Below are 14990 nucleotides of genomic sequence, written 5' to 3' on the forward strand. Positions count from 1 at the left end.
TTAGTGATTTTCGAATAACTTAAAGTTTGAAGCTTTATTATATGGATGGGTAGATTATTAGAAATTGAGTATACAGTTCGGAATTTGAACACACATTTCATATCTTCAGACCGTTATTCACACAATCAACTGATACCAAACCGAAATTTGGCAGTTAAACAGTTAAACTGTGATGTTAAATATTTAAAAAACACCCCCTGAACTTTTATTTATTTCCAATTTATACCAAAGTTCTTTCCCTGTTCTTTTTGTTAAAAACTTGATTTTGATTTTAAAATATTAAGAACCCATAATTATATGCCCAACAGAAAAACCTGTCACTTTCCATTTCCCTCCTTTCGAATCCCTATCCGCAATGAGATGCAGCTTACAGAAATCTGTTGAATGAACATTAGACAACAAATTCATACGCGAAACAAACACATTAAACGATCAAATAAACCCAAAAAGATCTTTTATATTTTTGGTTTTTGTCAAGATCTTGAATAACCTAGCAAAATCATATAAAGTTACAATTTTTATCGTTGATCGCGTGTTGCTTCGATCAAATATGTATCGTGCTAATATTACAGATATGGGTTTGTATAGATATTGTGGGTAACGTTATGTTCTTTCCCAAAATGTTGGTTTATTCGACCTTTATAAGGAAATCGAATTCGGATATTCATAGATTGATATCAAGTTATCATTTTTATATTTTATCATCTTAGTAAATGATATTTTACTGCTAATACGAGCGATTTTAGATGGGAAATATATGTGGAGCATCAAGATGCTGGAAACATGGATTCTTTCGATCCGTATGGCATTCATTATGGTGGTGTAGATCACCCGATATGATTCATTTCGGAAAAATAAAAGCAAAAAAACAACGTCATCAAGGAAAAAACCATAAGGCTACTAAACCTGTTCAAAATACACCTCCACAGATGTCGTTTATAGCACAAGAAGAGCGTAAACCAGCCCAACCCGTTCAGCCCATAACTAAGGAACAATCACAAAAAGTTGTGATTGTGAAGCAGCAGAGCAAACCAACACCACAAAATGCACAAAACAGTATAAAGAATCCAAACCATAATAGACGAAAATCAAGTGCAGGCCTTTTAGTTGATAAAGTTTTGATAACCAAAACGGGATATTTGAAAGATCACTATAACATGGGTTTAAAACTGGGACATGGACAATTTGGTACAACTTCTGTTTGCGTAAATAAGAAAACAGGGAAGAAATTTGCTTGCAAATCTATTTCAAAGCGAAAACTAGTGACAGATGATGACGTGGAAGATGTTAGGAGGGAAGTTGAAATTATGCATCATTTATCGGGTCACCCTAATGTTGTAACGATCGAAAGTTCATATGAAGATTCTTATGAAGTTCATTTGGTTATGGAACTTTGTAATGGAGGTGAACTTTTCGATAGAATTGCGCAAAAAGGACATTATTCAGAACGAAAAGCAGCTGATCTTCTTAGAACTATTGCGAGCGTTATCGAAGCATGTCATTCTTTAGGAGTCATGCATAGGGATCTTAAACCCGAGAATTTTCTCTTTGTTGATGAAGATGAAGATTCGCCTCTTAAAGCCATAGATTTTGGTTTATCGGTTTTCTTTAAACCAGGTACCTCTTTTGAAATTTGTGATCTTGAAGCCTTACTAATTAGTACTCCCATGGATGACTTTTGAAAGTCTTTCTTTCTCAACTGTGAGTTACAATATTTTTGTTTGTGTTATATATTATCTGATGAAATTTATATGAAAGAACTGGATTTTAAACATGTGTTTTCATAGATATAATTTTCATCTAGTATTATATAATATAAATAAAAATATTGAAGTCAAAGTTGAAAAAGATAGACTTCAAAAGTCAAAATGGGACAATTAATTTTGGATGTTTCTTAATACATGTTTAAGTTGATATGCTTTAGTCTAAATTGCAGGTGATATATTCACAGATGTAGTTGGTAGCCCTTATTATGTTGCACCAGAGGTGTTGCTAAAACATTATGGTTCTGAAATAGACATTTGGAGTGCTGGTGTGATCCTTTACATTCTTCTTTCCGGGGTGCCGCCTTTTTGGGGAGGTAAAACACAAATTCGTACAACTTAAATTGCTTATGTTCTATGAGGCTTATAATTCACAAATTTTACTCTGGGTACTAAAAAGTTTGTTACTTTGTTACGAATCTTAAGAAAAGTTGACTACTTTTTTAACAGTTAGCCAATATATGTTCTATCTGTACTCTGGGCACTAAAAAGTTTGTTACTTTGTCACAAATCTTACGAAAAGTTGACTAGTTTTTTAACAATTAGCCAATATATGTTCTATCTGTACTCTGGGTACTAAAACGTTTGTTACTTTGTAACAAATCTTGAGAAAAGTTAACTACTTGTTTAATATGTTCTATCTGTACTCTGGGTAATAAAAAGTTTGTTACTTTGTTACAAATCTTGAGAAAATCTAAGTACTTTTTTAACAATTAGCCAATATATCTATGATCTGTTTGATTTTGGTTGTCACCCGCTCACCCTTGTCGAATCTTTTTGATTGAAGAAACGGAGAATGATGTATTTAGGGAGATTTTGGAGGGGGAAATTGACTTTTCTTTCAGTCCATGGCCTAGTATCTCTTCAAGCGCTAAGGATTTAGTGAGAAAAATGCTTCTAAGAGACCGCGGAAATAGAATAACTGCTCATGAAGTTCTTCGTAAGTTGATGTTCATTACTTCTTGATTTTCAGTACTTAATTTAATTTCTTGATTTCTTAATTGCATTTTTGATTTCGAATTGAATTAGGCCATCCATGGATCAGTGTTGATGGTGTTGCTCCAGATAAGCCTCTTGATCCTGCAGTCTTCACTCGCTTAACTCAATTTTCTGCCATGAATAAGCTCAAGAAAATGGCTCTAAAGGTATTGCATTTTCGCTTTCTTTTGTCTTAATCAATAATTAATTTAAAGTTAAAAACGGTGTATTCGACTTAACTAATTGCTGGCTGCAGGTGATTGCATCAAAACTCTCAGAAGAAGAAATTGCAGGATTAAAGCACATTTTTAAGATGATTGATACAGACAACAGTGGCTATATTACATTTGAAGAGCTAAAAGATGGACTAAAAAAATTTGGTGCTGATCTTGATGAATCGGACATTCATGATCTAATGCAGTCTGTAAGTATATATCATCTTAAATTTATTAACAGTACCTAAATTTTATTATTTAATAATGTTTTGTTTTTGTCACAGGCTGATATTAATAATAGTGGTACCATTGATTATGATGAATTTGTAGCTGCAACATTGCATTTTACTAAAGTTGATCGCGAGGATCGTCTGTTTGCTGCCTTTTCGTATTTTGATAAAGACGCTAGCGGTTATATTACTCATGATGAGCTTCATCAAGCATGTAGGGAGTTTGGAGTTGATGATAAACATTTAGAAGAAATTATTAAAGAAGTTGATCAGAACAATGTAAGTCTTTAAATGTGCATAAAAATACATTGCTTTTTGCACACACACAAAAAAAAAAAAAAAAAAAAAAAAAAAAAAAAAAAAAAAAATTCTGTCTTCAACATGAATGAACTTGTGTTGCAGGATGGTCGTTTAGATTACAGTGAGTTCGTTGCAATGATGCACAAAGGATCTGCCGCTATGGCTAGGAATCGCACTAAGAATAACTTCATCGTTGGATTCAAGGAATTGAACCTTTGATGGCTTTGTGAATTTTAGTACTAGTTTAATTTTCATATTTAATATTTAATTTATGTTGTTGATGATGATGATGTTGATGTTGATGTTGATATGAGTAACTTTGGTTGTAAATATCAACACCTGTGATCTAACTTGTGAAAATGAAAATACAAGGAAAAATTCAGATGGTTTTTTAGGTAATTAATACAACATGAACAAATTAAAGAATGTAGCATACATATATGGGCTATGACTATGAATATAACAAGGATGTTATTTTGGTCACATGAGGTGATATGATAACACATATATCTGCACATGCTATTCTGATGTAAATGAAATCAGGTATTGATTGGTTTTGGTTTATGTTGTATTGTTTAAAGACAGCATTTTTTTTTTTTTTATATAAGGTGTGGGGGCTTCTTGTTTTTATTATGGGATCACCCTCACCGGTGACCAATCTAGATCAAACCTCAAATGAGTCTTAGAATATATTTTTTTCAAAACTAATTATGTTCGAAGAGTACTTTTAATAATTGTTTATTAGAAAGATTATAAATCTTAAAAATATATGAAGTTATATAACCACTCTGTAATGTATATATGCCCTTGACCTTAGCCCATGTTGACTAATACATGCATGAATGACAAAAGTGCATAGGATTCACAAATACATATTTATATATTTTATAAATACGAATCCGAATCGGAATATAAGTAATTAAGTGTTAAGTAATAAAAATTATTTCTTGACCATGTAATTGTCATCTAGTTTTGTCAATAATATGGTTTGTATGGAAGCTCAGCTGTATTTCTTCTTTACCATTAGATAACAGATATTGTGATCTGGGCAAAATGATTATGATGATTCTTTTTAATTCCTAGAATGCTAAAATCTTATCTTAAAACAATTTCCGCAAGAAGAAAACGACATTTAATTTTCTTCTTGTTTAGTATAGTACAAGCATAAATACATAAATTACAAGTAATTGAAATAATTGGTTGATAATAATGCACAAATACTCATCATCAATCATTAATCATGAATAATAGCTAATACATATACATATACATATACATATATACATATATACATATTTAATAATAATATAAGTTTTAATCCAAAGAGTTATCTACAATACGTTAACGGAAAGTATACAAGAAATGAAAATTCCAAAGTGTACATTAATAATTCACCAATAGCGAGAACACTATTTTTAGACCATACGTGTAAACAGATAATATATATCAAGTAACTAAGTAAATAGATAATCCTTGGCTATGCCAAATTGTACAAAAAAAAAAAGGAGTGTGACTAGAGGGTGCGCATAATGCGCAATTCACCCGGTACCAGGTCTCGCGCTCGGGGGGTTTGATTACCCGAGTTTTTACCTTCTATGGAGGAGCCAATGTGCTCGTTCATAGGAGGGTTTCCTTGCTTACCCAAAAAATATTTTATTTTACTCAAATGTACATGACCGATGTAACATTATTTTGATGGAAGTAGCATCACATCTTTACAAAATTATGATCCGAAATTCATACCCATTAATCATAATTCATTTGTTTTTGGACGAAAAAACTATGAACTTTTATTGCCTAAGACCTGGATTCTGATTCTGGCAAGTCGCGCGTCGCGCCATATGTCGCTGGCAGACTCCCTTATTATTTTAAGAGTTTTAAAAGGGCATTTTGATCTTTTCGCGTTTGAGCCAGATTTGAGGACTTAACCTCGTCCACCCATTTCATTTCCTTATTTATTTTTCCTTTTCTTTTCATATTTCTCTCAAGAACTCAAACACCCATTTGATTCTAAGGGATTTTTGGAAAGGAAGAAGCGGGTTTTGATCTTTGGCGTAATAGACAAGTTTGTTCTCCTCGTTCTTAGCTACACGGTGATACTAGTGGTAAGCTCTAAATTCGAATTTCGTTTTTGTGTTCATCATTCAAATTTGGGGCTTTTGATTGTATGATTCATAGATGGAACCCATTTAGTTGTTAATTGAAGATTAACACCAAAATTCGGGTTTATAAGTGTTAAAGGCGGGTTTTGGGTAGGTTAATGATTTAACCATGTTTAAGACTTGAGAATGGTGTATAATCACTAGTATTAGTGATTATTGATGTATTGGAGACCTTTAGGGTTCTTGTGGTTGACTAATTTTGACTAGAGTCAAAATTAGGGTTTATTGATGATTATGACCCGAATGTCGACTCGATGAGGTTTATAAACTTAAAATGAATTAAGTTGATGTATAAAACCGAGTTAAACATGTTTTGGTGTCAAAACTTGAAATTGGTGAGATTTTGACTTTATGGGTCAAAATTAAGGTTTATGGGCGATTTTGAGAACGATAAGTGTTTAACACTTGTGTTTGGGTTTAATTGGCATATTAGGACCATTGTCACTAGTGTTAGTGATTATTGGTTAGATTGGGCGCGTTTTGTGCTTGAAAGTGCATTTGGGTCGAAATTGCACTAAGTGTCGAATTGGGTTGGTTTGTAAATCCATCCTAATTGTGTTGTGGTATTTATGATTATGGATTAGGTACTTTTCATTGACGAGTTACGGATTATTTAGAAGCATTCATCAAGGCGACAAGGTGAGTGTTAATATCCTATGTGCATATGTATGTGTAGGATGGGTGCGGGTCGGGTGAAGTGATTCTCGGCTATAGAGCTCACTTCATATATAGGTGGATTTGATGGACTTGTGTATGGGTCCAATTGGCACGGTTGTGCGTTTTGGTTGACCACCTTTGGTGAAGTACATGTTTTGTGTGTACACTATCACACGTGGTTGTGAAGAGGATGATATAACCCCAATGGCGAAGGGTTTTGATGTTGAAAGTGAATCGCGTGTGGTTTCGGATTCTCGGTGACGCGTGTAGTTCGGTCATCTTATTGAGGTAGTAATCTCGTGTGGTTTCGGATTACTAAGGCTCGTGTAGTTCGGCCAACCTCGATGTTGTTTTGTTAAAGATAGTAATCTCGTGTGGTTTCGGATTACTAAGGCTCGTGTAGTTCGGCCAATCTTCTTTGTGGTGTTTGGTATTCGGTAATGGGTTAAGGGGTTAACCTTATTCGTTTATATATTGTTATATATATATATATATATATATATATATATATATATATATATATATATATATATATTGTTGTATTGTCGTGATGTAGCTAACCCTCCGGGTGTAGCTTCTTGGCGTTGTTCACATCGTCGTTGGTGAACTTATGTTTGTTGATGCATATTTTAGCTTGTTGCTTAGTGATCGTACGGTATGCTTAGATGATAGTGCTCCAAATAAATATATATTTTGTAGAAATATCCTCCCAATATGTAAATTATTTAGTTGTAATTGTCCTATTTTAAGTTGTAATCGTTTATATTAAATAAGTGCGAAGACAAAAGGCGAAAACGACGATTTGAAGACGCAAATGACCAAAAAGCTCAAATGTACAAGATACAATCCAAGTGGTTCAATTTATTGATGAAAAACTTCTAAAAATGACAAGAGTACAAGTTACAAAACGCAAAGTACAAGATATTAAATTGTACGCAAGGACGTTCGAAAATCCGGAACCGGGACATGAGTCAACTCTCAACGCGCGACGCAACGGTGCAAAAATTACAAGTCCACTATGCACAAGAATATAATATAATATATAAATAATTATATTAATTATTTATATTTTATATTTATATATTTATTATGTCGACAAGCTAGGAGCCAAAAGTTTGTGAGCTGGATTTTCAAACTCCACGACTCGCGGAGTTTGAAGGATTAAAACTCCACGACTCGCGAAGCTGTCAGAAATCAAAATGCCTATAAAAGGCCACGAATTCCGCAAGTTTAAATAACATAATAATAATAATACTCAGTAGTATAATATAAATAAATATATATGTAATATATATATATATATATATATATATATATATATATATATATATATATATATATATATATATATATATATATATAGAGTATAGATTAGTGTTATATTAGATTAGTTTGGGTTATGTAAAAGTTATTTTTACGGGTTTTAAAGTCGGAGCTCTGTTCGTGTACTACTACGCGATAAATAATCAATGTAAGCTATGTTCTCCTTTTTAAATTAATGTCTCGTACTTAAGTTATTATTATGCTTATTTGAGCCGAAGTAATCATGATGTTGAGCTAAATATTAAAGACGGGGTAATTGGGTTTTGTACCATAATTGGGGTTTGGACAAAAGAACGACACTTGTGGAAATTAGACTATGGGCTATTAATGGGCTTTATATTAAATTAACGATACCTCGTTAATTTAATATAAAGGTTATGATTTGACGTATCTATATCTAACCACATACGCTTAATCGGACACGATGGGCTGGATATTTATAAGTACGAATTATTGTTCATTTGACCGGACACGGGGATGGATTAATAGTCAATGGACTCATTAAAACAGGGGTGGATTACATTCAAGGGTAATTGGTGTAATTGTTAACAAAGTATTAAAACCTTGGTTTACACACAGTCGATAACCTGGTGTATTCATTAAGCAAAGTATTAAGACCTTGTTACAGTTCGAATCCCCAGTTAGTTGGAATATTTGACTTTGGGTATAAGGTTAAATTTGCCGAGCAGTTTATAATTATGACCGATGAACTATTATGGACAAAAACCAGATAGGTTTCAAATACATCCAGCACAAAGGACAATTAACCCAGGACAATAGATTAAAATCAAAACGTCAAACATCATGGTTACGGAAGTTTAAATAAGCATAATATATTTTATTTTGTTTTTCCTCGTACTTTTATTTATTGTCATTTTAATTATTGTTATTTATTTTATATTGTTATTTAAATATCGTCATTTACTATACGCTTCGCTTAAAATATAAATCGACAAACCGGTCATTAAACGGTAAACCCCCTTTTATATATTATTATATATAATTATATATATTTTATACAAATATAGTTGTTTAAAAATATAGTGTGCAATAAGCCCGCTCCCTGTGAAACGAACCGGACTTACTAAAAACTATACTACTCTACGATTAGGTACACTGCCTATAGTGTTGTAGCAAGGTTTAGGTATATCCCATTTGTAAATAAATAATTAAAACTTGTGTAATTTGTAACGTTTTTCGTAGTAAAATATAGTACTATCACGTACCCGCATGCTACCACATCATTAGATTAGCTTGCCTTTATGCTTGGATGCTCCGGTATGCGGTATTTGATTTATTTGTGTGGCGTGTCCATTTTATACGTATATATGTATGTAGTATATTTTCACTCACTAAGCGTTAGCTTACCCTCTCGTTGTTTACATTTTTATAGATTGCTTGGAGACGGTGGCTCGGGTAAGCGGGGACTAGTGGACTTGCGTAGTTGCTTTAGAAGGCTTGCTTTTGGATTGATTAGGATTGGGTAGTGTATCCCCAATCGCCATGCTCGGCTCTTATTTTGTGTTTAAAATTGTGGGGTCGAAACTTGTATTTTGTACTTAAAGGGTAATTTGGGTCGATGTGGGCCCCGCCTCGTAAAACTTATTTTATGAATGGAATGTGTTAGTTTTACATATATGAATTTGGGGTTAAAAGCGTTTTGTCTAATTAGGTCGGGAAGTGGCCAATCTTTTTCGCATTTCAAACTTTTTGGGACAGACCAGTTTGGCGCGTCGCGTGGCCATATGGCGCGCCGCGCCAGTTGCTTAACGAACAAATTTTTTTTTTATTTTGGTATTTTAAGTGGATTGTTCGTGGTTTGTTTTGGGTTGTTACATATTGCCAGAGATCTTCACTGCAAAGGTGACAACACGGACATACAAGAACAAGCTAGCACCAAACAATACCAAACCTACTAAATAGAACAACAAACAATAAGAACAACAACAACAAAACCCAATCTCATATGAGTGGGTTATGGGGGAGGTGGGATGTAGACAATCCTTCCTCTATCCTAGAATAAAGAGAAATCATTCCTCCACCCCGAGTTAAACACTCACAAGAGCGGAGAAAGTCCTCCCTCTCTCTATTCGACGGGTAAAGAGATTGCTTTCAAGGGGACCTCCGGCCATAAAGAAAAAATAAACTAAAAATAGAAAAAAATAAAAAAAGTAATAACAAATAAGAAAAAAATAAATAAATAAAATAAACAGAGACGCTATGAAAATGGTAGAATCAAATTTTCATAGATTTTACATCGTGCCTGGAGTTCAATTTAGGCTCTAAGCGGCAGTCAAGTCGCCAATAAATCGACACTTGCTAAGTCTCGCTTAACAGAACCGTTTATGAAACACAAAAAAAAAAAAAAAAAGAAAACAAGAACTAATAGTAAGTATATATATATATATATATATATATATATATATATATATATATATATATATATATATATATATATATATATGGGCAAGATCAATGGGGAAGTAACCAATCGGGGGGAAGCGGGGGGAAGCAAATTTTTTTTCATTTTTTTGGAATTTTTTTTCCGGCATCAAGATCACACGAAAATATGAACATTTAGAAGAGACACTTCGTGATGAATGTTACTATTTAGGCGGAAAAACGATTGACAAAAATAACATTCAAGATAATATTGTTCGTGAAGAATATGAACATTTTTTTTCTTCTTCATGTTTTGTGAAGTAAAATTTAGCCCGATTTAGAGTTTAGGGTTTAGGGTTTGGTGTTTTGGGTTTATTTCATAAACCCAAAACACCAAACCCTAAACCCTAAACTCTAAACCGTTCGTATTAAAAACTCAATCTAAACCCTAAATCTAAACCCTAAACCCTAAATTTCTAAACCCTAATATCTAAACCCTATAAACCCTAATATCTAAACCCCAATAGCTAAAACCTCAACATACGCTCGAAAAACACGATAATTGTTATATATTACTTCTTCGAGCGTTTTTCCGCCAAAATAAAAACATTTATCACAAAGTGTCTCTACTAAATGTTCATATTTTCATCCCATCTATAATGTTCGTGAACAAGGTTTTTTCAAAAAACAAAAAAAAAAAAAGTTTTTGCTTCCCTCCGCTTCCTCCCGATTGGTTACTTCCCTCTTGATCCTACCACTATATATATATATATATATATATATATATATATATATATATATATATATATATATATATATATATATATATATATATAAGGAAAAAAGAAGACGTACCTTAAACAGTAGGGCGAAGCTCAGGACAAAACGAGAGATGCTACAACTAAAAAACAAAAAACATATATGACCACACACCACACACACACACACAAAACATATATGTGTGTGTGTGTGTGGGGTCATATATGTGTGTGTGTCACTGATAGTGTTCCAAATGAACATATATTTAGTAGCAATATCGTTCCAATATGTAAAGTTTTTAAATGTAATTTCCTTATTTTTAGTTGTAATAGTTAAATAAATAAGTGCGAAGACGAAAGACGCAAATCGCTCGAAAATGAAGATTTAAAGACAAAAACGAAGATTTGAAAGACCAAAACGTCCAAAAAGCTCAAAAGTACAAGATACAATCAAAAAGGTTCAAATTATTGATGAAGAACGTCTAAAAATGACAAGAGTACAAGTTACAAAACGCAAAGTACAAGATATTAAATTATACGAAAGGACGTTCGAAAATCCGGAACCAGGACATGAACCAACTATCAACGCTCGACGCAACGGTGTAAAAATTACAAGTCAACTATGCACAAGAATAAAATATAATATTTAAATAATTCATAATAAGAATAATATTAAATAATAAAAAGTTGTTAATTGAGCATAGTTCAGGGGTCGTAAATGAAAATTTTATTTCATATTTGGCCTATAAAATGAAGATCATTCGATCAATTTAGGGACACACCTTTTTCTCTTTTCTTTCTCTGATTCTCAATGTAATATATTTATATTTATAATATTAATTATAATTTTAAGTTTAATAATAATAATTTTGTTATTGTAACAAATGATTTACGAGTTTTAAGTCAGAACTCTGTCCGGGTAACGCTACGCTATAAATCACCACTGTAAGCTATGTCTTTCCTTTTTAATTTAATGTCTCGTAACTAAGTTATTATTATGCTTATTTAAAATGAAGTACTCGTGATGTTGGGCTAAAATATTAAGACGGGGTTATTGAACTTTGTACCATAATTAAGGTTTGGGCAAAAGACCGACACTTGTAGAAATTGGACCATGGACAATTAATAGATGGGGGGTATTGTCTAATTGAGTGACAACTCATTGGAGTCTGTCGAACCTATCTTCAAATTAATTATCCTAATAATTAATAATGATTATGGTTGTCCTATTTAGTGACGTTCATATGGAATCTATTATAATCATTTAATTAATTATTCGGGTTGGGTAATTGATTATTCAAACTGATCAAGTGGGTAAATTAATATTCATATCTAATCAAAACAGGGGTAGATTACATACAGTGATAACTGGTGTAATTGTTGACAGAAGTGATAACTGCGTCACAGTTTAAATCCTTAATTAGTTGGAATATTTGACTTCGGGTATAAGGGTAATTTGACGAGGATACTCGTACTTTATATTTATGACCGATGGACTATTATGGACAAAAACCAGATAGATGTATCAAATAAACCAGGACAAAGGACAATTAACCCATGGTAATAAATTAAAATCAACACGTCAAACATCATGATTACGGAAGTTTAAATAAGCATAATTCTTTTATTATATTTCTCATCGTATCTTTATTTACTGTCATTTTATTTATCGCAATTTATTTTACGCACTTTAATTTTTGTCATTTATTTTTACGTTTAAAATCGACAAACCGGTCATTAAACGGTAAAACCCCCATTTTATAATAATACTACTACTTATTTATATATATATTTTTACAAATAAACTTAATAATATAGCGTTAACTTCACCAGCTCCCTGTGGAACGAACCGGACTTACTAAAAACTACACTACTCTACGATTAGGTACACTGCCTATAGTGTTGTAGCAAGGTTTAGGTATATCCCATCCGTAAATTAATAAAACTTGTGTCATATTTTGTAGTATTTTGTATTAAAAATAATACTATTTCGTACCCTCACGCTACATCATCAAGTTTTTGGCGCCGCTGCCGGGGAGCGCTAAAACGCTATATTTTTAATTATAATAATATTGAAATAAAATATAATAATATAATAATATTGAAATAGAATATAATAATATAATAATATTGAAATAGAATATAATAATATAAAAATATTTAAGAATAAAAATTTACGTAAATTTTAAAAAAAAAAGTCGTATTTATTAAATACTTCAGGGGTATATTATGTAACTTATAATTAATAATTGCTATCATGTCGCTTTCATGTGAATAGTAAATTAATTAATTAATTTCATTTACTATTCATGAATAGTAAATGAATTAAAAAAAAAAAAAAAAAAAAGTTTTAAAAAAAATTATAATTATAAAAAAATTATTAATTTGTAAAAAAAAAAATCGTTTTTAAAAAAAAAAAAAAAAAAAAAAATTCGTTTTTAAAAAAAAAAAAAAAAAAAAAAAAAAAAAAAAAAAAAAAAAAATCGTTTTTTTAAAAAAAAAAAAAAAAAAAAAAAAAAAAAAAATTTGTAAAAAAAAAAAAAAATCGTTTTTTTTTAAAAAATTTTTTTAAAAAAAAAAAAAAAAAAAAAAACGTAAAAAAAAAAAACAAAAACGTAAAAAAAAAAAAAAAAAAAAAAAAAACGTAAAAAAAAAAAAAAAATTATTAAAAAAAAATATATATTTTTTAAGATTTTGTCTATAAAAAAAAATTGTTTTTTTTTTTAGTTTTATTACCTTTAGATTTTTAGACTATAGTCGCAACTTTTAGTATTAAGTTTAGTTTTGCCATAGTTATTTTTACTTCTAGAATTTTTAGGCTTTGCCGTAAAATCCCTTAAGTGCTTATTCCTTAGACTAAGTTTTAGGTGCTTTAGAATTTTACGACGCCGTATTTCGCACTACTTTCTTATTTTTATTTTTCGACGCCTATTTTTCGAACTTTTATTTTTCGACATTTTTCGACGCGCAATCTATTTCTTTCTTATTTCTCGCCATTCTAGTTTTTAGGACTTAGAATTTTTTTTTCTACTTCTTCTCTAAATTTCTTAAAATTACGAAAATTTATTTTAAGTGGTTAAATTGATAGACATCAAAATTTTCTGGTTCGTAGTAATAGTTGGATTTGTACGTGGACCGGGTTATTGGAGCCAAACAGTACTCAATTATATTGAGACCAAACGAATCCTGCCCCTCTGCTGCATCTTTTGGCTATTCGAAACGTGGGCAAAATCAGAAAAGTCTATTAATTGGATAACTTATTATAATTTTTCTTTCCTTTTTAAAAACTAATAGGATATTCAGTGAATGCACCGAGCAAGACGTTCGCCGCCGGTCATACGTTCGCCACCTGTAACTCGATCAAGACATCGTTTAACGAATATCGCCGCCGTTGATTTTTCTTTAGAATCGTCATCAAGTCGACCAAATCCTCAAACTCAAATTTCCGATAATCCAGTTTTTGAAACAAACCTCACAATTGAGAATTCGGAGAATATTCAGGAACGGTTTGTAGATCCCGAACCATTAAACTTTCCTCCGGAACCACCAATCATTCAAACAGAGATTGTTGAGGAAAGAAACCATTAAATCAGAATCCTCTAGTGATTCGGATACAACAAATCCAATCATGGAAAATCTAGAACCTCTAAGTATGGAAGAACGAATGAGAGCTAAGCGCACTGGCCAAGGTCATGCCATTATTAAACCAGAAGTTAATGCGCCAGATTATGAAATCAAAGGACAAATTCTACACATGGTAACTAATCAGTGCCAATATAGTAGTACGCCGAATGAAGACCCAAACGAACACCTTCGTACGTTTAAAAGAATTTGTACACTATTCAAAATCCGAGAAGTGGAGGATGAACAGATCTATCTCATGTTGTTTCCCTGGACTTTAAAGGGAGAAGCCAAAGATTGGTTAGAATCGTTACCTGAAGGGGCGATTGACACATGGGATGTTTTAGTTGAGAAATTTCTTAAAAGATTCTTTCCGGCATCTAAAGCCGTGAGACTTCAAGGAGAAATTGTTACGTTCGCGCAAAATCCAAATGAAACATTATATGAGGCGTGGACAAGATTCGGAAGGATGTTGAGAGGATGTCCTCAACACGGATTAGATACTTTTCAAATAGTACAAATCTTCTATAAAGGCGTAGACATCGCCACACGAAAAGACATCGACATAACCGCTGGTGGATCCATTATGAAGAAAACCGCA

General features: G+C 31.9%; 1 protein-coding gene across 1 annotated transcript; it reads left to right on the top strand.

Annotated features, from left to right (window-relative positions):
• Window positions 1–746: 746 nt before the first annotated feature.
• On the top strand, window positions 747–3705 carry LOC139861829 (calcium-dependent protein kinase 26-like). The gene is made up of 7 exons (XM_071850352.1): window positions 747–1617; window positions 1937–2080; window positions 2551–2703; window positions 2793–2908; window positions 2998–3165; window positions 3241–3465; window positions 3589–3705. The coding sequence occupies exons 1-7, from the start codon at window positions 747–749 to the stop codon at window positions 3703–3705; spliced, it is 1794 nt and encodes a 597-aa protein (XP_071706453.1).
• The last annotated feature ends 11285 nt before the right edge of the window (window positions 3706–14990 follow it).

This window comes from Rutidosis leptorrhynchoides, chromosome 8, assembly GCF_046630445.1.
Source record: "Rutidosis leptorrhynchoides isolate AG116_Rl617_1_P2 chromosome 8, CSIRO_AGI_Rlap_v1, whole genome shotgun sequence".
NCBI classification, from domain to species: domain Eukaryota; kingdom Viridiplantae; phylum Streptophyta; class Magnoliopsida; order Asterales; family Asteraceae; genus Rutidosis; species Rutidosis leptorrhynchoides.

Excerpts from the sequence above, each read along its gene's own strand:
- LOC139861829 (XM_071850352.1), top strand. The coding sequence starts at position 747 with ATGGGAAATATATGTGGAGCATCAAGATGCTGGAAACATGGATTCTTT. Across the intron at positions 2,081-2,550 it reads GGTGCCGCCTTTTTGGGGAG|AAACGGAGAATGATGTATTT; the intron begins GTAAAACACAAA and ends TTTTGATTGAAG. Across the intron at positions 3,466-3,588 it reads AAGAAGTTGATCAGAACAAT|GATGGTCGTTTAGATTACAG; the intron begins GTAAGTCTTTAA and ends CTTGTGTTGCAG.